Genomic DNA, 27,004 nt, shown 5'->3' with positions numbered 1-27,004 from the left:
AGAGGCCTATACATGAAACACACAGACACAAACAAATCTACAGACTTACTCCAAACTGCCAAATATATTAATTAACACACTCTCACTCTCATATACTCTTTGACTCTATTTTGGCCAAGTAGAACAATAAACAGCAGACTTTTACTTGTTATCATTTCTACTGGATCTTAGATCTGAGCATGCGCAATACGGGTCGGGGATTGACCAACCGGCTCCCACTGCTCTGCTGTCTGTTAACGTTGTTAAGAGTGGTGGGTGCGGGGAGGGAGCGGATCGACAACTTCAGCAGCTGTCAACTCAACATTGTAAATAACCAACCAAAAACGATCGCCGGTTGATCTTGTTTTTGGCGTGAGAACAGTTTGGGCAGCGTGAGAGCGTGAGATTGAGAGTGAAAGCGTGTGTCACACGCCAGATGCGTGAGAGTTGGCAACCCTGATAGACAGCCAGTCACCCTCTAGGCTTGTTTGAGACAAGCAAGACCTGCGCAGACCTGCGCAGTTGCGATCAACGTCTTGCTAGTGCGTTGCATGATGGTTAGTCATTTTGTCCGACTTGCTCTGGAGGCTCGCCCACATGAGACTTTGAAATCTCGCGGGACAAAGACGCCCGCAGCCTTGAGAGCGAGGCGAGTTGGCGCAGTTGCTCTCCGCGAGTTGCGGAAGCGAAATGCTTGATGGGAAACGGCTCGCTGGTATCTCGAGCTGAGCGCTCATTGGTGGTTTTTACCACGTGCTGCTGATGAAACTCTCCAATTGGCTGGCAAAAGTTTGTTGTTGTTTTGTGTCAGTTTTACGTCGCCACATCCATTCCCATTTTTCATCATTGTTCCACAATGTTTATCATCATGAAATTAATATCTATATATTTTATACTATACTGCTTACCGTTTTCATACTTTATATATCTTAGCATATTCATACACACTGTTCATACTGCTCACAGGCTGATATCTAGTGTATTCATACCCCACTGTTTATTCATCATTCAATTCATTCTATATGTTATTCTGTAGATTGTGTACATTACTTTCCACTTCACTGCTTGTTGCACCTGGTTAGAAGCTAAACTGCATTTCGTTGTCTCAGTAGCCTACCTGTAATATGTGCAATAACAATAAAGTTTCTCTTTAAGTTAAACCAAATCATTAAAATAAAATCTATTGTAATGTAATGATTTGGTTTAACCTTATTTATTGAATACATCATTTAAAATGGCAAGATTAAATCAAATTACATTCTCCATACAATACATGTGGGATTTCTATTGCATCCACTTCATCTGCAACGAAAAACGCCAACGCAATTTCCGCCATTGCAAACCCAGCCAGTCAAGCCGACTCCGAGTCCGAGCTGTCCGACTTAAGACGAGCTTTTTGACACCTCCCCCGGCTGCGATCGGCTACTCTCGTCTACTTTCGAGGCGAGCCGCAATGTGTCCCAAACAAGCCTTCTGTGAGGCAGAGTCAGACCCACATTTGCGCAGCGTTGCGTTCACAATACATACATTAAAAAAATCCTCAGGCCAGCAGGCCAATTAGCAGGCCAGGCCATCGGGAAACCTCCCAGTGCTCCCGATGGCCAGTCCGGGCCTGGCTGTACTACAACTCAGGTGAGTAGCCTACTGCAGTGCACAGAACAGTACTCAGATCTAGCACTTGAGTAAAAGTAGGCTACTCAGATCTTGTACTTGAGTAAAAGTAGAAGTACCAGAGTGTAGGAATACTTTGTTACAGTAAAAGTCCTGCATTCAAAATGTTACTCAAGTAAAAATAAAAAAGTATTATCATCAAAAAATATCTCAGTGGGTCTCAAACGGTTTGGTCACAATCAGTGGCGGCTCCAGAGTATTTTTGTTGGGTAACCTATGGTAGGGCTAACCCAGAGCCATTTAATAGAAGAGTTACGTCATCTCCGTTCACTCCAATGGACCACTTTTTTACAGCAATGGCGGATCGTGGAGCCTCTCAATCGTTCCCCGGAAGTTAGCGCCAAGGCTGGCAGAGCTGTGGAGTTGCAGCATAATACACCGTTCGTGACGGACTTTTAAAGGTAAGAAGAAGTTTAAAGATGTATATTGCGGATATTATCAGTACATCTGATTCAAATGAACATGTGTATTAAAGGATGTCAGTGGATTATCCCTAAATTAGTAGATTTAGGGAACGTTTACAGATAACAGATTAAGCTAGCATACCGAAGCAAGTTAGCAACACACGTTGAACAGTCTTTTAATTGTACATTCCGTTCTCTCTATGTCATTTCGTCCAACATGTTGAATTAGAGAAGAGGGGCTTCTAAACGGGATTGTATGCGGGGGTGGAGGGAGTTAAATATTAGATAAATATAACTTTGGTGCGTGTAAGAGTGAGTGTTTTTAGCAGAGCCATATTGTGTCCTTGTGATTCTGTTGATTATTACCTGTCTGTATAATGTTGCAGCTCAGCTGATTCTGGATTGATGGCAAAGGGAGAGGGACTTAAGTGAGAGTGAAAACACAAGGTACGTTTAATACTACTGTTTTATATAAATAAACACCTTATTTCCCCAAGGCAATAGGTGTGCTATATAGGTGTGTATAACCCTTTCTCCTGTCTGTTACTCCCTCTTTCAGCACAAGAACCAGAGGGGGATTCAATGGAGCCTGAATACCTGCACTGAGACCCTCACCCTGCACCCTGAGTCTCAACTCTGTGTTTTTCAAGCCTTTCCCTGTTTTTTTGTATTAAACAAAACATTAAGCTCTCCCAATGGTGTGGTTTTCGTTTTGTGAAAAAGTGCAAATGCAGTGTTTGTATATAATTACATCACATATTTTGTTGCTGTTGGTCGTGAAATTGCTCCTGCTGACTTGAGCCAGCCATTTTTTCCTCCGCTCTGTGTCAGTGGGGAAGCCGTACATTCGTACTCCTTTCTCTGAGCGATTTGAGCATCCCCAGGCAGCACAGCAAACCATGGTGGCTACTAGGAGGCAGCACAGCAAACCAGGACAACACGGAGGAAAAGGCACCGACAAACTGCATGATGTGCTATTCAATGTTTATTGGATTCCATGTATTTGCAATGGATGTTCCTAAAGCAACACATTTAACATCATCCTCATCATCATATGCTGCTAGTCCTGCTGCTGCTGCTAGTCCTTTGATAGTCACCTGTCGGTCTCCTGTCCTTTCTGAAAGCCATAAAGATGACATTAGTCATTTAGATAACTTGTGTCCTCAATTACCAGGGGATTACTGAAACTACCATGAATTTAAGAAAATGGTAGAAATGAATCCAATCTGAATTTTAAAGCATTACTTTAGATCCCCTCCCTCTAAATGTATCAATAAACATTAGAAAGTGATCCTCCTGACTACCATACAAGTTTAAGAAGATACTATTGGTTTTAAAGAATTCAAAGCTATAAATAAACAGAACAGGCTCTTTAACCAAGGCACTGTTAGCCTAACATGTAAACTAGTTGTTCACAATAATCCTAATATTATCACTTAATATTAGCAAATTCGATTTTATTTTTTAAAACATATTGATGTAAATACATACACATATCGATTTGTTGTATAAATATTGCAAATCAAAACCTTTATTCACTAATAATTAACAAAAATCGTAGTTCTATCTCTTGTTATCAATGCATTCACATTGCATTGTCTACATGAACCACGTGATGATAACCGTTTTTGGACTTCCGGTGTCGTAACTCTTCTATCGATATGGCGCTGGGCTAACCCATACAGTGGTGGGGCTCAAGTCAGTATTTACAATGTAATTACATACACGCTGCCCTTGACTGTGAAACGCCACACGTGAGTTTAAGATTATTTCCCTGTCTCAATCCAAATTGAACTGTATGAAATAAAAACGCACATTTGTCTGGTAGTAAATAAAAAGGGCGACCTGGAGCTAATCCTGCAATTTCCCCACAGGTGAAAGAGTTGACTTGACATGCTGAAAATCCAACCCCTGCAGGGGGGTCTGGGGGGGTTCTCCCCCTGCAACAACACCACGCCGTTATCTTGACTCTGATTGGCCAGAAGATCAAAGATGTTCTATTGAGAAGACGATCACTACGTGACAAAAGTTTTCAAAACCGTTTCTAGGCTGCAGTCGAATACTCCAAAAATCAGCTCCTAAATTCTAACCCTATCGTCTATTCCTTGACCTCTGAGTGAAACGTCACGGGGTTAAGGGATAGTGGATAGGAGAATTCAAAAGGACTTAGGAGAAGAGACTGCGGTACTTTAGAGAATCCGAATGCACTTTCACTATCCGACGTGTTTATGATGCGCCAGCGGACGTCATTGTGTGCGTCTGCTGCTGTGGGGAAACTATGGAAACCACAGTTTTCTATACAGCGGACTACAACATGGATGTTTAATAAGAACGAGGGACTGCTGTAAACTCATCTAGAGACTCTGCACCGTGCTCTGACGCTGCTGCTTTGCTTTATGAACGTGGACAACAGAGAAACAGATTCTTCAGGACCAAAGTTGGAATTGAAATAAAAAAGGAAAGTGAAACTTATGCTCGTCACCCTCTCCCTCCGGTCCACATTAATACAAATGATCCCAATACGTATGATTGTATGAACTAAAGATCTTAAAATCAATACAGATGTATTTATTATAAACATTAGTGGTCCTTAACATCTATCACTGTGTATATCACCATTCAAACATCTTTTAGAAGTTGAACAAACCCCACACAGCTCAGTAAAAACTGAAATGTTGACTTTATTTGATAATTTCAGTGAAAACTAACGTTCATATTTCTCTTTTTGATTATAATACTGATGAACGTTCAAAACAAAGCACTTTGGCAACTTACCACCTATGTTTTAAAATGCTTAATAAGCACCGTAACTTTCATGATATAATTTCTCTGTCATAATCGGTTGTTTCCGTGAACGGCCGAATGTTGTGTGACGGCAAATGCTGCGGCCGCAAGGCCTAGTGGGGCAGCATTTTCTCCTTTGCTTTCGTAAAGGAAGGTCCAGTGTTTCCTAAGCTAAAGGAGATTATAAAGGAAGTTTCAAACCTCCTTTCCTATCATCTAGAGCAGCGGTCTCCAACCTTTCTTCATCTGAGAGCTACTTTGAAAAAATTAAAGTGGCCAAGAGCTACTTCCAGCACATCACTTCCATTTATTCACATAGCCCTCATGTACATTTTGTACATGTGTGAAATTGCAATACCTAAAGCTTATCAACAATCTTAACTTCACATCAAGGTCCAAGAAAACAACACTTTCTCACATATTATTATGGCCCACATACAAGTACAGTACAGTAAGTAATCACTGAAAATTCACATAAATGTCCTTAATCACCACCTTACAAGCATCCTATGGCACATCAACACACTCTCACTCCCTAAACGTCCAGAAGTGACGCTTGGTCAGGGACCCAGGGGCGTGCAGTTGGGACGCGCCAAGGCTCCTTCAGCTTCATAAACGGACACAAAGAGCTTTCAACTGATTGCAATGTATTCCCATCAACGGCGGTATTTGAAGCTCATGGAAGCACCGCACCCGTTTATGTCGGCAGCTCTTAAAGGCAATGTGAGCGTCCATTGGATAATGGAGAATTGTACAGCCGGAAGTAAGTATTCTCCTTACTGTCGATTTATTTGACAGTGATATCTCCACTACTCATCAACTCAAAAACACCAGATTATCCTTGTTAAGTAAACAACATCGATAGGTTTAAATTGTGTTCAATGCTTTTGTGTTTTTCCCCTTCAATTCTGAGAAACAACTTGTTTTCTCTGAAATGTGGAGCGCCAAAGAGACTACACAATCCCCAGCTATTGTTGTGACGAGGCCTGTCCGCTTTGACAAACCTCGTGATAAGTCAACAAGCTCTGTGATTGGATGAAACATAAATTAATACAAAAAAAGTCCAACCCTGTCTCCTAAAAATTACGTTCCCACAGAACTAAACCGCATTCTCAATTACATGTAGCTAGAAACGTATTTTCTCCCACGTTACGTTTGTTATGAACGTTTCTTAAATACGTTTATTTTCTACATATCTTTGCCATGTATTGTCTTGCTTATAATAATGATAATAGTCATTTATAAATATCATTTTAGAGCACACATTTGAAATCGAGAATCGGGCTCGATATATGGTTAAATTAAAATCAGTAGGCGAGGCTGTAATTTCGCCAGCTGTTACTCTCATGAGCGAGGCAGAACATAATAGTTTTAACATGCCAAAAAGCTGCTGTGTCGTTTATTGCATTAAAACAAATCCACAGTTACGTGTTTCTGTACTTCCTCTAAGAAGAAAGGACAGTAAAAGAAGATCTCTGTGGCTTCAGGTTTGATCATTCAAATGACAGCGTTGGTTTCCCCAAAAGTGGGCGGGGCTGTAACGTGACGTAGATTTTATTTTCATCTATTATTCAAAACCATTCTATTTATTCTAACGTAAATTACATGCCAGTGTTTTATATTTGTATTACTTATATTTATATACTTTATTTGCGTTATATCTGAAGCAAATTATGTTTCTGAAGATGTGTAGTCAATTCCACCCTTCATAGCATAAATGTGAACCTAACTTCACTCCTTCCACCTTTGAATTCCATGCCGTCACAGTAACCCATCCTATACAATTAACCATTGTTGTTCTCTACTGTCCACCAGGCGCCTTGGGGGACTTCTTGGAGGAATTAGATAATCTCCTCTCACACATCCCTGAAACTGGCCCTCCCGCTGTACTTCTTGGAGACTTCAACCTCCAGACAGGGAAGATAGCTGAACTAACATCTCTTTTAACCGCCTTTGCTTTCTCACTGTCTCCGTCCCCACCAACTCATAAAGCTGGCAATGTCCTTGATCTCATATTCTCAAGGAACTGCTCTACTTCTAACCTCTCTGTAAACCTGCTCCACACATCCGATCACTTCTTAATTTCATTCTCTCTACCCCTTTCCAAACATAACAAACTAATCTCTTCTCATCCTGCACCTGTCCGCCGTAACCTTCGTTCTCTCTCTACCTTTGCCTCATCGGTGCTCTCAGCCCTCCCTTCCTCTGACTCGTTCCAACTCCTGCCTCCAAACTCTGCTGCAGAAACTCTCCTCTATACTCTCTCATCCTCTCTGGACTCTCTCTGTCCTCTCACATCTCGGCAGGCTCGTCGTGCTAATAGAACCGTCCTTCGGGCAGCAGAGCGGAAACGGTGGAAATCCAAACACCATGACGACCTCCTAACCTATCAGGCTCTCCTCTTTCTCTGCTTCGATCTCTCAGGCAAAAAGCACTTTCTTTCAAGATAAGATCCAATCTTCTTATTCCAATCCACCCTCTTGGACCCTCCCAAAGCCCCTTCCCCCTCCTAACGGCCCGTCCACACAGCGGTGTGCGTTGACGCTTCCCCATTCACTTTGAATGGGGTGACGTCACTTTTAGCCGAAATGCATCGTGGGAAGCGACGTGGAGCGTAGCTGGCGTAGCTGGCGTGGCTGACTGCAAAAGTTGAGCAATGTTCAACTTTTGACGCCTCGGCGAGGCGTCAGCCAATCGAATCATATGCCAGTACAAGCTCTAGCCAATCAAACCGCTGCTTGTGTGTCAGGGGCGGGAGATTCATGTGATTGGTTGTTGGTCGAGTTTCAGACACGCCCGCCGGCAAGCGTCAGCGCACGCCGCTGTGTGGACGGGCCGTTACTTCTGTCAAGCGACTTTGTTGACCACTTTGAAAAAAAGGTTGATGATATTCGCTCTTCTTTTTCTGACTCACCTTTACTCACCCACACACTAACCTCCTTTTCCCCTCTCTCTCCAAGTGAGGTTCTTACCCTCATTACCTCTGCCCGTCCTACCACCCGTCCTCTGGACCCTATCCCTTCAAACCTCCTTCAGACTATCGCTCCTGATATTCTACCGTTTCTCACCCATTTCATCAACACTTCTCTAACTTCTGGTCACTTTCCAAACAGTCTCAAGGAGGCAAGAGTAAACCCTCTCCTAAAGAAACCCACTCTCAACCCGTCTGATGTTATAAACGACAGGCGTGTCTCTCTCCTCCCGTTCCTGTCTAAAACACTTGAACGCGCTGTCTTTAAACAACTCTTCTGTTATCTCCATCAGAACAACCTTCTGGATCCGCACCAGTCTGGTTTCAAGGCAGGTCACTCCACAGAAACTGCCCTCCTTGCTGTCTCTGAGGAACTTCACACGGCTAAAGCAGCCTCCCTCTCCTCTGTCATCATCCTTTTGGACCTGTCTGCTGCATTCGACACGGTGAATCATCAGATCCTCCTTCGCACTCTCCAAGAACTTGGAGTTTCAGGCTCTGCACTTTCCCTCCTCACCTCATACCTCAAAGACCGTACCTACAGGGTTACTTGGAGAGGGTCCGTACCTACAGGGTTACTTGGAGAGGGTCGGAGTCCGACCCTTGTCAATTAACTACAGGGGTCCCTCAGGGCTCTGTTCTTGGTCCCCTCCTCTTCTCCTTGTACACAAACTTGCTCAGATCAGTCATTAGCCCGCATGGTTTTTCATACCACTGCTACGCTGACGACACCCAATTAATTCTGTCCTTTCCCCGCTCAGAGACCCAGGTCGTCGCACGCATCTCTGCTTGTCTAGCTGACATCTCTCAGTGGATGTCTGCTCACCACCTCAAGCTCAACCTTGACAAGACTGAACTGCTTTTCCTTCCGGGAGAAGATTGTCCCACTCTTGACCTGACAATCAATATCGGCACCTCTATTGTTTCCCCGACTCAGACTGCAAGGAATCTGGGTGTGACCCTAGATAACAACCTGTCCTTCACTGCAAACATCGCTGCTACAACACGCTGCTGCAGATACACGCTTTACAACATCCGGAGGATACGTTCCCAGCTGACCCAGAAAGCCACGCAGGTTCTGGTCCAGACTCTTGTCATCTCACGCCTAGACTACTGCAACTGCAAAGCTTGGCGCGCTAGCCGTCGGCGGAGGCTCTTGATGGTGAAGCGGGCACAATGCCAGCACGAACCGAGGGTATCGATAGCTTCCTTGGTGTGTTCCAACCCAAGGCAGGACCAGCAGACCTGGTGTGAGTCCGTGCCCGAGATCTTAAACCCGCAGCCGCAGAGCCGAGCCTCCGTTTTAAAAAATATGAACTGGTGTGTTAATATCTTTCTTATCTCCGTCTCCTCTGGTGTGAGAGAGAGAAGAGTCCGTCCCCGTTCGCCGTGGTGTTGGCGCGGAGGGATAAACTAGCAACAGGTATGTTACTGTTTGAAGAAAAAAAAATCAAACCTTACCGTTATTTCGAAAGAAAAAACGGCGGGGCAGATTACAATATTAACTGGTGTGTTAATATTTGTTCAATTCTTCTGCAAAGCAAAAAAAAATAACTGGCAAGCGCCCGTCGACCGAATGTTATCTTGTGTTCAGTCTGTGGACCGTTAAGCTAGTCCGGCTACTGATATTCGAGATGTGCTCTGAAGCGAGAAGAGGTGTTTGAATGACGCTGCGACGTAGCGCAAGCTACTTAAAGGGTGGGTGGATTCCTTGACGTAGACGTCAAGATCACCAGCCAATCAGGATTGGCGTATTGAGATTGATGCTTCTGTTTGCATACGCGTTGAGGCGCATCCCATAGTGAGACATCGAACGGAGTGTTATGAATGAGAACAAATCATTACCATGCTGTCATGAACGTGCGGTGCTGTTACGTGTACGCAAATTGACGTGCTTGATGTGAACGAGCATTTTGGTTAAAGTTGCGCATGCGCTATGAGCGCACATACGGGTACTTCTCAAGCATGCCGGGTAATCTCTGACGTTTCGCTCTCTCAAATGTTGGGCCATTTTATCATCATGCGCCATTGAGCAACTCTCATAGGAATGAATGAGGCCCGCCTCCCACGCTGTATCCAGTTCTTATTAGTGACAGGCACAACCACGGCGGAATATTACTGCCAAAAGTCACGTGAGTGAGTCACGTGACTTTGAGAAAGTCAGTGAGAAAAAAAAGTTTTGTAGTTGTAAATAAAAGTTGTGTACTTGTAAAACAAAGTGTTGTACTTGTAAAACCTATGCTAAATTTGTCTCTGAAACATGATTTATTAGAAAAATGTTATGTGTTTGTTTGATAGCCTACGTTTTTTCTTTGCAAAACTAAATTCATTAGTTTGTAGATGGTGTTTTGTATTTGCAAACCATATTGTGTTTGTTAGTGAATCATGAGGCATTTGTAAAACCTGTTTAGTTTGTTTGTGGAGTTATGGCAGGAAATTAGCTCTATAAACTGGCAATCGAAACATGCCACAACATGAGAGAGAGAGAGAGAGAGAGAGAGAGAGAGAGAGAAATATTCCCCAGTCTTCTGATACAATACTGTGCCGATTAAAAAGTTTACTTGTAACACTCTCCAAACTACTGTAGGAGCGGAATCATTCGAAAAATATAATGCTAGGATGATGCTATATAATACTAACGGAGGCGAGACATACGTTATTGTTAATGAGAAGCGGGCAGACAGGCAAGTGATAACGTGAGTGTGGTGGGCGGGAAGATAGAGACTGATCTCAGGTCAGGTAGGTCGGGAATCAACAAATGGTGATTTCTGACACCAACAATAAAGTTTGGAAAACTGGACATGGAGTTCGTTTGTTTAAACATTGTTGAATGATGTTTTGGTGAATAGTAATAATTATACCAACGTCTCTCCTCCATTCATGGGATAGTTGTATTCACCTGCCCTGCCCTTGGACCATTAAAGGCCAAATTAGTATGTCCCCATGACACACAGAAAGCTGTTAAAACTAATTTATTGATCAAATAATACATAATTTACAAATAAATAGGGTTATTGCTTTGTCTGTTGAGTTCATATATCTAATCAAAACTTTCAAAACATTCAACAATTATTAAGTGGCCCCCCTGTAGTAGATTTGACTCATTTTCCATCGAGGTGGTTCCAGAACCTGCGCCCGCTTGACAAAGGAGCACTCAAACCATAGACTGTATAAATTCCTCTGAGTTTCACTTTCTGTTTCCAAACTTTACAAAAACATTCCTAGGGTTAGGGTTAAGTCATAAGTCATTTAAGGATGTGAGGAAAGTGAAACTTATGGGAGGGTTGAGGTGCAGCAGCTCCTATAAGAGCAGAGTCCGTCCACTGGCTCCTCCAAAACTCTCTGCCCAGGATGGGAGTCCGAGGCCTGACCACTCTGCTGGAGAAACACCGGAGGATCTACCAGGATCTCTGCCTCTCTCACTGCCGGCTGCTGATCGACGGCAGCATCCTCTACCACCGGCTGTACTTCAACTCAGGTGAGTACTGCAGTACACAGAATAGTACTCAAATATTGTACTTGAGTAAAAGTAGAAGTACTCAGATCTTGTACTTGAGTAAAAGCAGAAGTACCAGAGTGTAGGAATACTTTGTTACAGTTAAAGTCCTGCATTCAAAATGTTACTCAAGTAAAAGTAGAAAAGTATTATCATCAAAATATAGTTAAAGTAGCGACAGTAAAAGTAGTCATTGTGCAGATTGGTCAATTTCAGAATAATATATATATATGTTTTATAATTATTGATCATTAAAGTGTTCTCAAAGCTGGTAAAGGTGCAGCTAGTTTGAATGACTTTGTATACGGTTAGCTTGCACATTTACTCCAGGTGTAAATAAAGTCTGATTTAACACTTGATTATATTTCACATCATAAATCCAAATCTGTAAAGTAACTAAAGGTATTCAATAAATGTAGTGGAGTAAAATTACACCATATACCTCTGAACTGTAGTGGCGTTACTGGGGTTCAACCAGTGTTCAACTTGATTTTGGGAGGGGGTGCGCCATTGTTTATGAGTGCTGTACGCAATATAGGCGTAGTTATGTTAGTACAGTATAAGATAATAGGATGTACTTTGTTGATCCAAAATCGGGAAATTGTGATGTTATGAAATTTAAAAAATATATATATTTTTAATTTCCAACTTTTTTTTCTTTTTTTCTCTCCCCAATTTCCGGCGCCCCCGATGGGTTGATGCGCCCTTAGCTTTCACCTATACTGCCTATGTCAAGGGCCGGCCCTGAGAACGATATTACCCCTCCTGTACCTGGGCCCGGTGACACGATGGAATTAAGAGAGCTCAGACCAGCCGCGGCGTTATGGGTGGGCCTACTGGGCCTAGGCCCGCCCACTCTGGCACTGGGCCCACATTGATAAAAAATTACTGGGTGAAAATATAGTTTCCAAAATGTTTGATCAAAATTAACAATTAAATAATAAAATAAGAGCAGACATGTGTTTCCCTTTCAAAAAATAATAAAATTAAAAGCAACATTAATCAGGCCGAACTCATAGTCAAGTGCGGGAGCAAACACATCGTAGAATGTCTCGCGGACGCGCGCAGACAAAGGAGGACAGTGGACTGGACAGACACAAAAAATATATCGCGCTCACTAACGATGTCACAACAATCGATGTTCAGGGTTTTTTTAAAGAGTAAGAACAGAGTCGCCGCCGCCGGAACCACCACACTCATCATCCTCACAGCAGATGCTGCATCAGAGACACGAGTGTGTTTAATGTTATGCCCCCGCTGAGCTGAAACGTACGGAGCCCCCTAGGGGACATGGAGAACAAAAAAAATTATAATTTGAAAGAAAAAAAAAATGTACTAAATGAAAAGTATTGCGAGATCTCGCAAAGGGGTTTTGCGAGATCTCGCAAAACCTTTGCGAGATATCGCAAAACCTTTGCGAGATCTCGCAATACTTTTCATTTAGTACTTCCTGGTCAGTTCGGCTGCTACGGCAACACAGAAACCACAACAATGGAGTGATTCATCGATTTTACTTTGAGCTTGGCCTTAAATATAAAGATATAACATCAGTGCTTGGCAATAGGCACAGGTTTCACACATAGACTGTATATATAAAGGGTTTCACATAAGTGAAGACACCTCAAGAAAATACTCAGAGCGAGGGGACATGCACGTTCCTCTGAGCTGAGTTATTGACAGATTCGAATTTCACGGATCAATAACTCATGAACATAACGTTGTAAAAATACAAACAACATGACTTTACAATCATAGCAAGGTAGACAAGGTTTTGCGAGATCTCGCAAAGGTTTTGAGTAGCCAATGGGGACACACCCCTGAAAGTCCCGCCCACCTGGGATGTTTGTGTCAAAATCTCAAAAAAAAATGAGGGAGCGCAAACGAGAGAGCTGCAGCGAGAGGAAAAGTCTGATCATTGAGAAAGAAGAAACAAGAACTGCAAACAAAAACCTATGTTAAAACAAAGAAATCATGATTTGTTTGCAACTTATAGTTTTATTTTTGAAATTAATTTTATTTTGCTTGACTTAGTTTTTTTTTCTTTTAAACTCATAGTTTTGCTTTATTCTGAGAAAGTGTTGCTTTATCTTTATGATACAAAACTAATGAGCATGAGCGGATTTCGGGGTAAAGAAAAGCGATTGGCCTTCCAGTGTGTAAGAAAGTCGGCACTTTGTGCAAATTCGTCCCATTATCAGAATACCTTTATTAGTCCCACAGAGGGGAAATTTGCAGCGTTGAAGCAGGAAAGAGCCACAGACAGCTTAGTGTTGCATATCTTACATGCGTTAAAAAGTACTAAGTTGTAATATAAAAACAATATGCTAAAAAAAAGTACTAAGTTATAATATAATAAACAATATGCTAAAAAAAGATAAAAAGTTACATAATTTTCAAAAATACAGATAAAAAACAAATCAAATCTACAAATCAAATCCTGTAGCAGTTCTTAGGATTTAGCAGCCTGGTATATATTACAGTTATTAAAGATGGCATATGTATATAAAGTATATATTCCAAAAGTATGGAAGGCAGCTTATGTAAATAACAAAGGAAAAAAGGACACATAAATAACAAAGGAAAATACATAATTGAATAAATCCACAATATGATAACATTTTACAGATTAATTTAATAAACTTTTACAAAACATAGGTTGATGTTATATCGGGGGGGAAATACATATTTAAACATTTCAATTAGTCTCTGGCTGCATATTTAAGTAATGCTAGTTTATATAACAGATGAACAGATGTACAATATCCAGAAAGTAGATGCAAAAAATATATATAATGTGTGCATTTCCAACATATCCTCTGAAAGAGTGTTAGTCGTTGAGTTGAGTAGTGAACCATTCGTTGTTTTTTTTCGTGATGCGATGTCTGCTGTGAAGTCCTTGTATCCCTCGCTGACCTTGAGGACATCTGGGTCTGGCAGCCCCCCCCCGCACGGCCTTGTAACGTGTACTCCTTTGAACATGTTTATATGATAATTAGGACTTTAAGAACAATTTTACACTCAAACAACAATCACAAAGTTGGAGCAGGCTACATACAATTACTTAGGACAATATATATTACCTTACACCGTCAGCAACTGTAAACTGCTTTGGCTTAGTGGAAATGAACACCATGTCACTCACTCTGCCTGGTTTCACACACTATTAATTACACAAAAGAATTGTCAAGTTAATTGAAAAGGTCATTGATGCAATATACTAAATCAGCTCTTGACACAAAGGAAATACTCATTAAACCGTGGATTGGTTGTGAACACATACTGTACTTACCATGGTTCTTGGCTTGTGCCATGGCTGCTCTGTTTCAGTGCAGCTGAGGACAGGGGGGACAGCAGCCAGGTTGAGTGTGGAGTATAGTGAGCGGTCTGGAACAGCAGTGCAACATTGTGGTTGCAGAGTGCTGTTCCAGCTACACAGGAACACTTTGGTGAACAGTTCTTAAAACAAAATGTCAGTCATTTTACATTTAGGACACTGCTTCAATACAACACAGACACATGAGAAAGCTGAGAGCAGGCTGATCAGGCAAGTAATAGGTGTGGGGAAAGGCTAAACCATGTCAGGTTGTCAGTCACATCACATACACAGAAGTTCTGCTGTTTGGAATACTGTAATTTAAGGACATTCAAACAGATACGCTTGTATAGCCTGTCTCAGCTCTCTCAATGTATTATCTTATATTATAACTACATCAAATAGTGTTAGTAGAACGTTGAACAGCTTAACATAGATGTAGGGTACAAAACCAGCACTTACCTAACACTGGCTAATACAAATAATTAGACCCTATATGGATTATACTAACCATTCAGTAAAGAACAGCAGCCGTCACAACCAGTTTCTGGGGTTTCCATGAAAGCAGAGACGGTTTTCAATCTCTCATTAAGAATCTTTGATGAAAGCTAAGTTTGGGTTTAGCTAATGTATTTATAATTTTACACGAGAGGGTTACAAAACGAAAATAAATCTGTAGCCCCTTCGTGATACACACACATAGCTAGCTACCAGTTGATGTGAGCAAATGTATTGTCACTATGTAATCTGTTGCAACACGTCAGCTAGCTGGGCTTATTTGGATCCTAAATCACAGGTTACCTACTCCAGCCACATCAAAACCCCAGAACATGAACCTGATTGAGACTTTGAACCGATTAACACTTTTTATTTTCCTCCCTACTCTGAGATCGTGAGGCTTTTCATGGACCTGTAACAGCTAGCCCTGATGCTCACTCTCCCGGAAGGTAGATCTTTGTTTGAAACTGTGGGGAATTGGATATCATTCATGTTATCCAAAAAAACGTAATAGTAGGCAACATCATTACAACTTTTTAAAACTTTTTTTTTTTCTCTTTTGCTCCTCGGGGCTGAGCCTGCCGCTTGTACCAGCCGATGTACATCACTGATGTTAACCTTCGGTAGGTCTTGGAGACATCGAGTGTAAAATAGTGCCTATATAATATCTATACGCTATCTCTCTCGCTATCTATACGCTATCTATCGCTCTTCCCTCTACCGCTCTACTGTAGACAGGAAGTTTACAACCGCACACCCAGCCGCCGGAAGTTGATAGACGCCATCTTGTGCAACTAGCCCATAGGATAGAAGAATTCAAAAGTACTTCCGACCGCACTTACACTGTCGACGTATTTATGATGCACCAGCCAACCTCATAAATGTGCTTCTGCTTTGGGGAAACTACATTTTTTTATACAGCGCACTACATGGATGCATAATAAGAACGGCGGACTTCCGGGTAATTTCACTCCGTTAGGAAGGTTCCTAAGGTAAACTGACAACGGACTATTCGACCCAGGGTAGCGGTCGAATAGTCCGTTTTGCATAGGAACCTTAGTTAGTTATAAGATGTGGTTCAATAAGCAGTTGAGCAATAATCTGCGTTTGGTTATTTTTGTGAATGGTTATGTTTGGTTAGTGCATGGAATTGTGGGACAGCATAATCTCCTCTCCTTTCCTAAAGGATGGTGTATCCTAAAGGAGATAATAAAGGAAGCATTGAGGCTCCTTCCCTATCATATAAAGAACTCTCTTATCATAGCTGCAGCTTAGAGACTTACGGGTCAATTCCTCAGCTAGAAAACTTCCTGAGAGGAAAAGAAGGTTTGCAGAGCATGTGTGAAAAGAGCTTTCGTATTGCTGTGTTCAATGTGTTCCTTGTGTTTCCTGTTATTGACTGCTCAGGTCTGGACCAGAATCACGGCGGGGAGTATGCTGCGTTCGCGGCCATTATTGAGAGGTTTGTTAAAGCGCTCAGAGACTGTCAGATCACGCCCTACATAGTGCTGGACGGTGGATCGGACATCTCAGAAAAGAAGAATGAAACCGTGAAGAAAAGAGCAGTGGATCTTAACAAAAAAGCGCATCGAGCGGCGCAGGGCGGCCAGAGCCAGTACATCCTGCCGACGCTGGTGAAGCTGGTGTTCCGACAGACACTGAGGCGGCTGAACGTCCAGGTGGCTCAGTGCTATGGAGAGGCTGACCCGGAGATCGCCGCCCTGGCCCGGGAGTGGCAGTGCCCGGTGCTTTCCGGAGACAGCGACTTCTATATCTACGAGCTTCCGGGGGGGGTGCTGCCCCTCTCAGACTTCCAGTGGGTGGCGGTTGAGCGGAGGGACTCCAACAACTACATTCCCTGCAAGAGCTACAACACCTCCAGGTTCTGCACCTTCTTTAAAATCCAGTCCCAGCTCCTGCCTGCCTTCGCCGCCCTGGCCGGGAACGACTATGTGAATCTACACCAGCTGCAGGCGTGCGTCAGCTGGAATCAGTTCGCCCCGGCAGGTGGTCGGAACATGGGCCACCTGGAGGGGCTGTTGTGCTGGCTGCAGAACTTCCAGAAGCCTCAGGAGGCCTTCGAGGCGGCGCTGGAGCTGATGGGAGAACTGAGCGCCAACAAAAAGGCAGAGGTGATGAAGGGCTTGAATCTGGGGATGGAGGAGTACCAACTTCCTCCAAGCGCCCTCGAGAAGTTCTTCATCCATGGGATAGCACCTCCATTCTCCACAGAAGTAATGATAATATATAACGTTTAACTTTCATCCAAAGAGACTCAATATTCACCTCCATTCTTCACCTGATATAGGTCGCTTCCACATTTTGTGTGCCTTATTTTGTGTTCCAACTTCCGTTCAAGAGCTATTACTATCAGCTTTATAGACCGTTTCTTGCCAAATAAACAGTTTTTCCAAATAATGCATATTTGGGGATTACTGCGCTGTTTGGACCTGGGAGGAGCTGTTGGGCAGTATACAAAGTCATTAAAACTAGCTGCACCTTTACCAGCTTTGACAACACTTTCATGCATCAAAAACTATAAAACATATCATATTTCTGAAATGGACCAATCTACACAATGATTACTTTTACTTTTGCTACTTTAACTATATTTTGATAATCATACTTTCCTACTTTTACTTCAGTAACATTTTGAATGCAGGACTTTTACTGTAACAGAGTATTCCTACACTCTGTTACTTCTACTTTTACTCAAGTACAAGATCTGAGTTCTACTTTTACCCAATTACAGGATCTTAGTACTTCTACTTTTACCCAAGTACAGGATCTGAGTACTTCTACTTTTACTCAAGTACAAGATCTGAGTACTTCTACTTTTACCCAAGTACGAGATCTGAGTACTTCTATTTTACTCATGTACAAGATCCGAGTTGGGATGTGAGTCCTTCTTCTCTAACAAGTATCCTCACTTTGTCCTCCTGGAGGTGGCTGGTGTCCCGGACTGGTCCCGACTGCCTCTGACTCAGGCCTGGCTATCGCCGGTCATCCTGGACGTGCTGCTGCTGCAGAAGGTGAGCTTCAGCATCTTCGTGGAGCTTGCCGCCGCACCCAGCGCTCACCTTACCGCCAGGCCGCTGCGGCAGGTGATGTACGGGCTGCTGCTGGGCGAGGGCATGGAGGTGATGGAGCGAGATAGGGAGGGGCTGCACCTGAGGCTCATCCCTGTGAAGAGCACCTCCACGAGAAGCTCTCTGCAGCTCTCACTGCAAACACTGGATAAGGTGGGTTTGTGCATCTTTACATTTGGTATTTATGTCTTTAAACTGTGGTGGAGTGATCTATTATTTCTGTGTTGGACCCTGAAGGCAGCATCTCCCTGGTCCAATGGGATACCTCCATGTAATTTTGGATTATGACATAAAATAATGTCTGTAACAAACGTTTATAATACTTACATGTTTAGTTCAGTAGGATAATCTCCACATGCTAACACCACTTTAAGATTTCTGAAGTAAAAAGCTAATGTTGGGCTATAAAGGAAGTAAAGCACGGTCACATGACTTCACGTTACCACCGCTAAGCTAAAGGCAGCTAATGTTGGCCATGATGACGTTGAGTCGTGTCATTTAGACACTTGTTAGCAAGTTAATGTTTTTCAATGGGGACATCTCCTCCTCCTCCCCCAGGCGGAGGCCTCTCTACGTCTGCAGGTTCTCCTTGAGGCCCTGGGGGTCCCTGAGGCCTCCCTGGCCTCCGTGCCTGCCCCCCTGCGCCTCCCTGTGTGCGTCACCTGCTTCTGGCTGCAGAGAGCCCAGCCTCCTGCAGACGAGGAGGTGCTGAAGGCTCTGCTGCTCGGGCTGAGCTCCGGAGATGTCTTCAGGGGAGGTAAAACACAAACACTCATTAAAAGATGAAAGCAGTGCTGCGTCACTTCCTGTCATTATTACCGCCACGCCCAATTTCCAGTGAAACCGTTCTCTTGATAATTGAAATGTAATTCTGTAAATTAAATAAAGCTGTGAATTGATTGTGAAGGATGAAATAATACAATGTTTCCCTCAGAGATGTAGTTGAGTGGAACCAACAAATAAAGCATCAAAAGTACCTCAAAATTGTACCTGAATAAATGTACTCAGGTATATCAAATGTCAGTCAACGAAAACAAATAGGAATACAGCCTGTGACTCGTGTGTGTGTGTGTGTGTGTGTGTGTGTGTGTGTGTGTGTGTGTGTGTGTGTGTGTGTGTGTGTGTGTGTGTGTGTGTGTGTGTGTGTGTGTGTGTGTGTGTGTGTGTGTGTGTGTGTGTGTGTGTGTGTGTGTGTGTGTGTGTGTGTGTGTGTGTGTGTGTGTGTTTGTTTTCAGCCCTGCCCCCCCCCCCCCAGACGGAAGCTGGACATGCAGGTGTCTCACTCTCTGAACCAGTGGCAGTCCTGCCTGAAGTCCAGCCTACAGCTCAACCAGCTGCTGGGCCGACCGCTACCTGAGCCCCCCCTCTCCAGGTGAGTCCTACCTGAGCCCCCCCTCTCCAGGTGAGACTTTCCTATGTTCCAGTAGTAAACAAAGGAGTCCAATGGAGGCGTTTAGCCTTTATAGACCATTTACATCTCCTCTCCTGGCACACCTAATGTTCTAGTTGTATCCAAACAATTTTTGCAATGAAATAAAATTATTAAGTTGACCTCCACCCATCCCTCAGGTTGTTTGAGGGGACATTGGTTCACCAGCTGGTGCACAGGAGGAGGTACTGGGGAGAGGACCCCTGCAGTGTGAGGCTGTTCCACACCATTCAGACCGTGGTGCACCAGATCCCCCCTCAGGAGAGCCACAGGACGGGGGAGGATTTACAGAGGCAGCCTCTGGACGACCTGACCTCCACCCTGCCGCAGCTCTTCTCCCTGGAGGAAGAGGAGGAGGAGGAGGTCAGCAGCTCGGGGTGGGTGCAGGAGTATCTGCGCCTCAGCGAGCTGCTGTCAGTGAAAACTCGTTTCAGAGCGAAACACAGGAAGAACCGGAGCAAGAACCCGGAGCTGGCCCGCAAAAAGGAGCGCCGCGGCCGGGACCTGCTCTGAGCTCAAGGGAGGAAAACAAGCCGGGTTCATCAGACTCTCGTTAACGTCCCTCACATCAGTCTGATACATAATATTTACGTTACTCTAAATTTTCTAAAACAAGAAGCACTTCCTATTTTAAATCTGAACACATTTGAATGACAACACCTTTTTGCACATTTCTTTCTTCATCTCTTTATGCCCTCAAGATATATTTTAAATTAAGGGTGATGGGTATCAGTACTTGTTTTTTTTCTTATTTGCCCTTATTCAAATGTGATGCACTGTTCGATTGTTATTGAAAACACAAAAGCGTTTTAATAAGTGGAATTCACTGTAAACATGTTATTTTAAAAACGTGGTAATTGTGTTTCTTTAGTCTCATGAATGTTAACGCTTTGTTCCTCACGTACGTTCTTAGTGACTGTTTGTTGGAGACATTTTTGTGCATTTGTTTACTTTTATTACATTACTTGTTACTTGTTAGACGCTTTTATCCAAAGCGACTTACATACTCAATACTGTGGGCAATCCCCACAGGAGCAATTTGGGGTGAAGTGTGTTGCCCAGGGACACAACGACATGCTGACTGCAGTGGGGGTTTGAACCTGTGCTCCCCTGATCCGAACACCAACGCACTAAACCACTGTGCCACATGCCTCCCTTGTACTTGTCTTTATAACTAAAATTCTTCTTTTATTCTTTCTCTTCTACTTATTTTGTATTGTTATCAATTGACTATTTATTTGTTTTACTTTTACCAATTGTTTGATCTATTTTTGTAATATTAATGCACTTATTGTAAGTCGCTTTGGATAAAAGCATCAGCTAAATGCAATGTTATGTTATTGTCTATTTGCCTTTGTTTAAATGTGTGGCATCTTTAGTTTAATTTAAAGGCTTTAAGTAAGACATCCATCAGTCAACAGTTAAGTCACAGACTGTTTATGCATATTTCTTTTTGTTTGTTTAATTATAGCAGCATGTTTTATTTACTATTTAAAATGTTGTAATATTTCATAAGACTCATATTTTAACTGCAAAGAAACAATTGTCATATCAAAATAAAAATGAATGTAAATCTCTATTTTTCCAAAAGATTCGCTTGTCTTGTGCTTTTATGTTCACTCAATTAGGTAATAAAGGAGGATATGAATAAGGAAATGTTAAATACTTTGTTTTATGTTTTTAAATTGTGTTTTTATGTGACTAAACTTTCATCCTTCAGAAGACCCTGCAGGATCAACATATATTGGTAGACACAAAAGACTAAATAAATAAAAGGACCCTCAACCCTATCCCTGATATCATATAAATATTCCAATTACTGTAGATTGTAGAGCCGATGAATGGGAGTCGGAGGCGGCGTGTTGAGTATGGAACTCGACACTTAATGTTCCATTAGTTTACACAGAAAGGTAGGAACCACTTCATTACATGCTACTCAAGCTAGAATGATAACAAACCACAGGTGTGCTATACCTAACAGGTCCGTGGCGGAACACACTCACTATAACACAGTGAATTATGTCCGGTAATGTTCCACCACAACATATTCTGCACAGTTTCTATCATATTCTGTTTCTATTATATTCTATGTTATTGTATTTACTTGTACTATTTTATCTGTTTTATTGTATTGCACTTGTGGCGGTGTGGGTTTCATGTACTCTCGATTTGCTGACAACGCCACCTGGGGGAGTTTCGCCCCCAGGAAATTACTAAAAACTAAAGTTTATACAATTTCATAAAAGGCAATCAGGTTCGTTTGAACACCACAGGCAGAGACAGTATAAAAGATATTACAACAGTTATTTTATTTAGCACATAATTGTATTCCTAATAATACACAATATAATATTCTAAAAGTCCTCCAGGGAGGAGGCAGAAGGACAGTGCTGGGGCTTACCACGGCGGCAATTAACAAAACGGGGAGGAAGGGGTCAAATCAAAATCACCCGTGACACTGCACATCAAACAAAACGGACACGTGAAGAACACCACCACCAGGGATTGGGTTTGCCGCCTAGAGCCCACAGCACCTGTCCGGCACAAGAGGAACAGTTAAAAATCAGTAAGATAATAAAACGTGGTTGGAGATGAATAAACAAAAAGGAAAACAACTCAAATAAACCAAATCTAAATAACCGTACACAACAAAAACTTGAGTAAACTAATTTAACAAAAGAAAATAAACAAAATCACACAATAACAAAATACTATGAATGTACTCAAAACATAAATCAAAAGAAATCAACTAAACAATAAGTGTCCTTGAAATTCCGCGACCTCAAAACGGCCCTAGTGACAGTCCAACACGGAGTAGTCAGGGCCTGTCAATTATATGAGGCCACAGCTCGGTGCGAGAGCTCGCCGAGCCAAAACAGCAGGTAGGGGGGGGGTGATGACCAGAGGTGGGGAGAGTGGTTACGGCGTCCCAACTTGTACAGCTAGGCGCTGCCACAGAGCCCACCAGGAAGGGAGAATGTTTATGGCACCCCTGGAAAGTGGTTTAAAATGACTGGTGAATAGCCTACTTAAGTTTATTGCATTAAAAGTTATCCATGGGGGAGTTCATACATACCAGCCTGTGCGGCCAGTTGCAGCCACAGAGCCCACAGGGAAGGGAGAGCGAGACCCAACAATCCCACGGCCAAATCCCACTGTGACATTAATAACAGTCAGTACACCAGAGGAACCAAGCTGAAGGTGAGAACACGGCAGACAACGGCAACTCACCAATAGTTGCAACACTGCAAGACCGGGAACCTCCGGAGGAGCCAATCCTCCTCAAACGCACCGGGCGTCAGCTGCGCTAAGACAGAGTAGTGTCAAGCCGGGTGTCGCTCGTGACCATGAATAGATGACAGAAATGCAAGAGGTTTTACCTGTCTGGTAGAGAGTGTGATGCGCAAGCTGCCACGCCAAACAATCCACGCGGCCACATTCAAGGAGAAGCGGAGGGGGAGGGAGCAGATTTGTCTCCACTTAAATAGCAGGTGTGCTGGCATGGTGCCAAGCAGCGTCACAGAGGGAGGAGACGTGACGTCCAGTCACACACTGTTAGAGGAGCCTGTGACCTAAGATTTTCATTGTCATAACTACACCTCCTCTCTGTACGCCGTCTAGCCGTCTGTGATCTGGCCGATGACAGTCTTGTCGTCAGCAAACTTCACGATGGTGTTGGAGCTGTGTATGGCCACGCAGTTGTGAGTGAACAGGGAGTAGAGGAGAGGGCTGAGCACGCAGCCTTGAGGGGCTCCAGTGTTGAGGATCAGGGTGGAGCATGTGATGTTTCCCACCCGCACTGCCTGGGGTCTGCCCGTCAGGAAGTTCAGGATCCAGTCACAGAGGGCGCTGTTGAGCCCGAGGTCTCTGAGCTTGATGACCAGCTTGGAGGGCACAATGGTGTTGAAAGCTGAACTGTCATCAATGAACTATGTGTTCCTCTGGTCCAGGTGTGAGAGGGCAGTGTGGATGGTGAGGGCTATGGCGTCGTCTGTGGACCTGTTTGCTCTGTAGGCAAAACTGCAGGGGGTCCAGAGAGTCAGGGAGGGAGGAGGTAATGATTCGACTAACCGCTCAAAGCACTTTATTATGATGGAGGTGAGTGCTACTACTGGGCGGTAGTCATTGAGGCTGGTGATTTTTGTCTTTTTGGGGACAGGAACGATGGTGTTTCAAAACATGTGGGGACAACAGACTGCTGCAGGGACCTGTTGAAGTTGTCTGTGAACACCTTTGCCAGCTGCACTGCACACACCCTGAGAAAACGGCCAGGGATGCCATCAGGTCCAGGAGCCTTGTGTGGGTTAACCCTTTTAAAGGATTTGCACACATCTGCTCTGTTTAAAACAAAAGGGCAGGGCTCCTGATCCTTCTCTGCACCCCCAGCCTGGCTGCTCTCGAAGCGAGCAAAAAAACTCTTCAGCTCATCTGGGAGAGATGTGCACGCAGACACTCCCGCAGCACCCCCCGCTGCTCCTCTGTAGTCTGTCAACATCTTGGTGCCAGGATAACAACCTCCATCTCAAAGTCAGCAAAACAAAGGAGCTGATTGTGGATTACAGGAAGCAGCAGAGAGAGGGACACGCCCCCATCGCCATCAATGGGACTACGGTGGAGAGAGTCAGCAGCTTCAGGTTCCTCGGTGTCCACATCACTGAGGACCTGACATGGACTCTTCACACTACCACCATTCCCAAAAAGCCTCGACAGCGGCTCTTCTTCCTCCGCAGGCTATAAGGAAGTTCAATATGGACTCCAGGATACTCTGCAACTTCTACAGGTAGAGAGTATCCTGACTGGCTGCATCACGGCCTGGCACGGCAGCTGCACCGCCCTCAATCGTAAGGCTTTACAGAGGGTGGTGAAAACTGCATAGAACATCACCAGGACGGAGCTGCCATCCATGGAGGACCTTTACTCCTAGCGGCTCAGGAAGAAATCCCTCCGGATTATAAAAGACCCCCATCACCCCAGCCACAAACTGTTCTGTCTGCTGCTGTCTGGCAGGCGTTACTGCAGCATCCTGACAAGAACAACCAGATTCAGAGACAGTTTCATACCACAGGCAATAAGACTGCTAAACAACTGAACTTTGAAACAACATCTGTTAAACACCTGAACTGTTGAAACCACATCCATAACATTCATCTGCTACTGCTAGTCGAAGTACGTCTTTGGCAAGGCGGTGATAGATGCTAAACGACAATACTCTGAGAAACTCCAACATCAGCTCTCAGCAAACGACTCTGCTTCTGTATGGCGTGGTCTAAGACAGATCACAAACTAAGCCAAAAGCCTCCCCCTCCATGAACGACTGACACCTTGCAAACGATCTGAATCAGTTCTACTGCAGATTTGAAGACAGTGAGTTCAGTCCTGACACCATCCCCCATGACACCTCGCAACAGCTTCAGTCTCACACCTCCACATCCCCCTCCCCTTCAGTATCTCACTCCCCCACACCGCTGACCTCCCCCGACACATCAGACTCTCTCTCAATCGATGAAAGGGATGTAAACAGACTATTCAGAAAACTCAATACCAGAAAAGCGGCTGGCCCTGACAATGTCTCCCCCTCCACCCTGAAGCTATGTGCTGATCAGCTGTCTCCTGTTTACTGACATCTTTAACACCTCACTGGAGACATGCCATGTCCCAGCATGCTTCAAAACCTCCACCATTATCCCGGTTCCCAAGAAAACAAGGATCACAGAACTAAATGACTACAGACCTGTCGTCCTGACCTCTGTGGTTATGAAGTCCTTTGAATGCCTTGTCCCACCTGAAATCCATCACAGACCCACTTCCGGACCCCCTGCAGTTCGCCTACAAAGCCAACAGGTCTGTGGACGACGCTGTCAACATGGCCCTTCACTTCCTCCTCCAGCACCTGGACAAAGCAGGAACCTACGCCAGGATCCTGTTTGTGGTCTTCAGCTCCGCCTTCAACACCATCATCCCAGCTCTGCTGCAGGACAAGCTCTACCAGCTGCACGTGCCCGACTCCACCTGCAGGTGGATCACAGACTTCCTGTCTGACAGGAAGCAGCATGTGAGGCTGGGGAAACACGTCTTTGACCCCCGGACCATCAGCACCGGTTCCCCTCAAGGCTGCGTTCTTTCCCCTCTGCTCTTCTCCCTGTATACCAACAGCTGCACCTCCAGTCACCAGTCTGTCAAGCTCCTGAAGTTCGTAGACGACACCACCCTCATCGGACTCATATCTGGTGGGGATGAGTCTGCCTAAAGGTGGGAGATGGACCATCTGGTGACCTGGTGTGGGGAAAACCACCTGGAGTTCAACGCCCTAAAAACAGTGGAGATGGTCGTGGACTTCAAGAAGAACGCAGCACCACCCACCCCCATCACTCTGTGTGACTCCCCAGTAACTGCTGTGAAGTCTTTTCGCTTCCTGGGCACCATCATCGCCCAGGACCTCAAATGGGAGCAGAACATCTGCTCCCTCATCAAAAAAGCACAGCAGAGGATGTTCTTCCTGAGGCAACTGAAGAAATTCAACCTGCCAAAGACGATGATGGTGAACTTCTACACCTCCATCATGGAGTCCATCCTCACCTCCTCCATCACCTTCTGGTACGCCACAGCCAAGGATAAGGGCAGGCTGCAGCGTGTCATCCGCTCTGCAGAGAAGGTGATCGGCTGCAATCTGCCATCCCTCCACGACCTGCATGTCTCCAGGACCCTGAGGCGGGCAGGGAAGATAGTGGCCGACCCCTCCCACCCTGGACACAAACTGTTCACCCCCCTCCCCTCTGGCAGGAGGCTGCGCTCCATCCAACACATCCTCACTCCCAGGTCGGCCTATGTTGACGTTATGTCAAGTCCCCTGCCGGCTTTTTCCAACGCAAGGGGGGGGGCCTTAGAGTCCATTTTCAACGCAAGGGGGGGGGCCCTTAGCGTCCATTTTCAGCTTTCCGGGATGTCCATATGCTTCTATGGACGCTCATGGAAGCACGGCATTCGTTTGTGTCGACTGCCCTTAAAGGCAATGAGAGCGTCCATTCTCATTGGATAACGGACAATTGTACACCCGGAAGTAAGTATTCCCCTTACTGACGATTGATTTTACAGTGATATCTGCACTACTCATCGACTAAAAACACCAGATTATCCTTGTTAATTACACCACATTGATTGGTTTAAATTGTGTGCAATGCTTTTGTATTTTTCCCCTTCGATTCGGAGAAACAAATCTTATTTCGGGGTAAAGGATGGCAGAAGACACTACACTACCCAGAATCCCCAGCTATTGTTTGGACTACACCATGTGCTCTGTTTGACAAACGTGATAGTCCTCAAGCTCTGTGATTGGAGAGTGTGCTCCGAGGGTTACCGAGCCTCGAACAGGA

The 27,004-nt window shown here is 44.2% G+C and overlaps 1 protein-coding gene across 1 annotated transcript; it reads left to right on the top strand.

Annotated features, from left to right (window-relative positions):
• The first annotated feature begins 4,599 nt into the window (after window positions 1–4,599).
• Window positions 4,600–21,224, top strand: LOC117467127 (single-strand DNA endonuclease ASTE1-like). The gene is given in 6 exon segments (XM_034110744.2): window positions 4,600–11,287; window positions 16,524–17,350; window positions 18,062–18,358; window positions 18,764–18,996; window positions 19,461–19,577; window positions 19,775–21,224. Coding segments are annotated over 6 exon segments (1,974 nt in total). The 5' UTR covers window positions 4,600–11,160; the 3' UTR covers window positions 20,148–21,224.
• Window positions 21,225–27,004: the final 5,780 nt, after the last annotated feature.

The sequence above is a fragment of the Pseudochaenichthys georgianus genome, chromosome 21 (assembly GCF_902827115.2).
Source record: "Pseudochaenichthys georgianus chromosome 21, fPseGeo1.2, whole genome shotgun sequence".
NCBI classification, from domain to species: Eukaryota; Metazoa; Chordata; class Actinopteri; order Perciformes; family Channichthyidae; genus Pseudochaenichthys; species Pseudochaenichthys georgianus.
The sequence above is the reverse complement of the archived record's forward strand: the minus strand, read 5'-3'. Positions and strand labels throughout refer to the sequence as shown.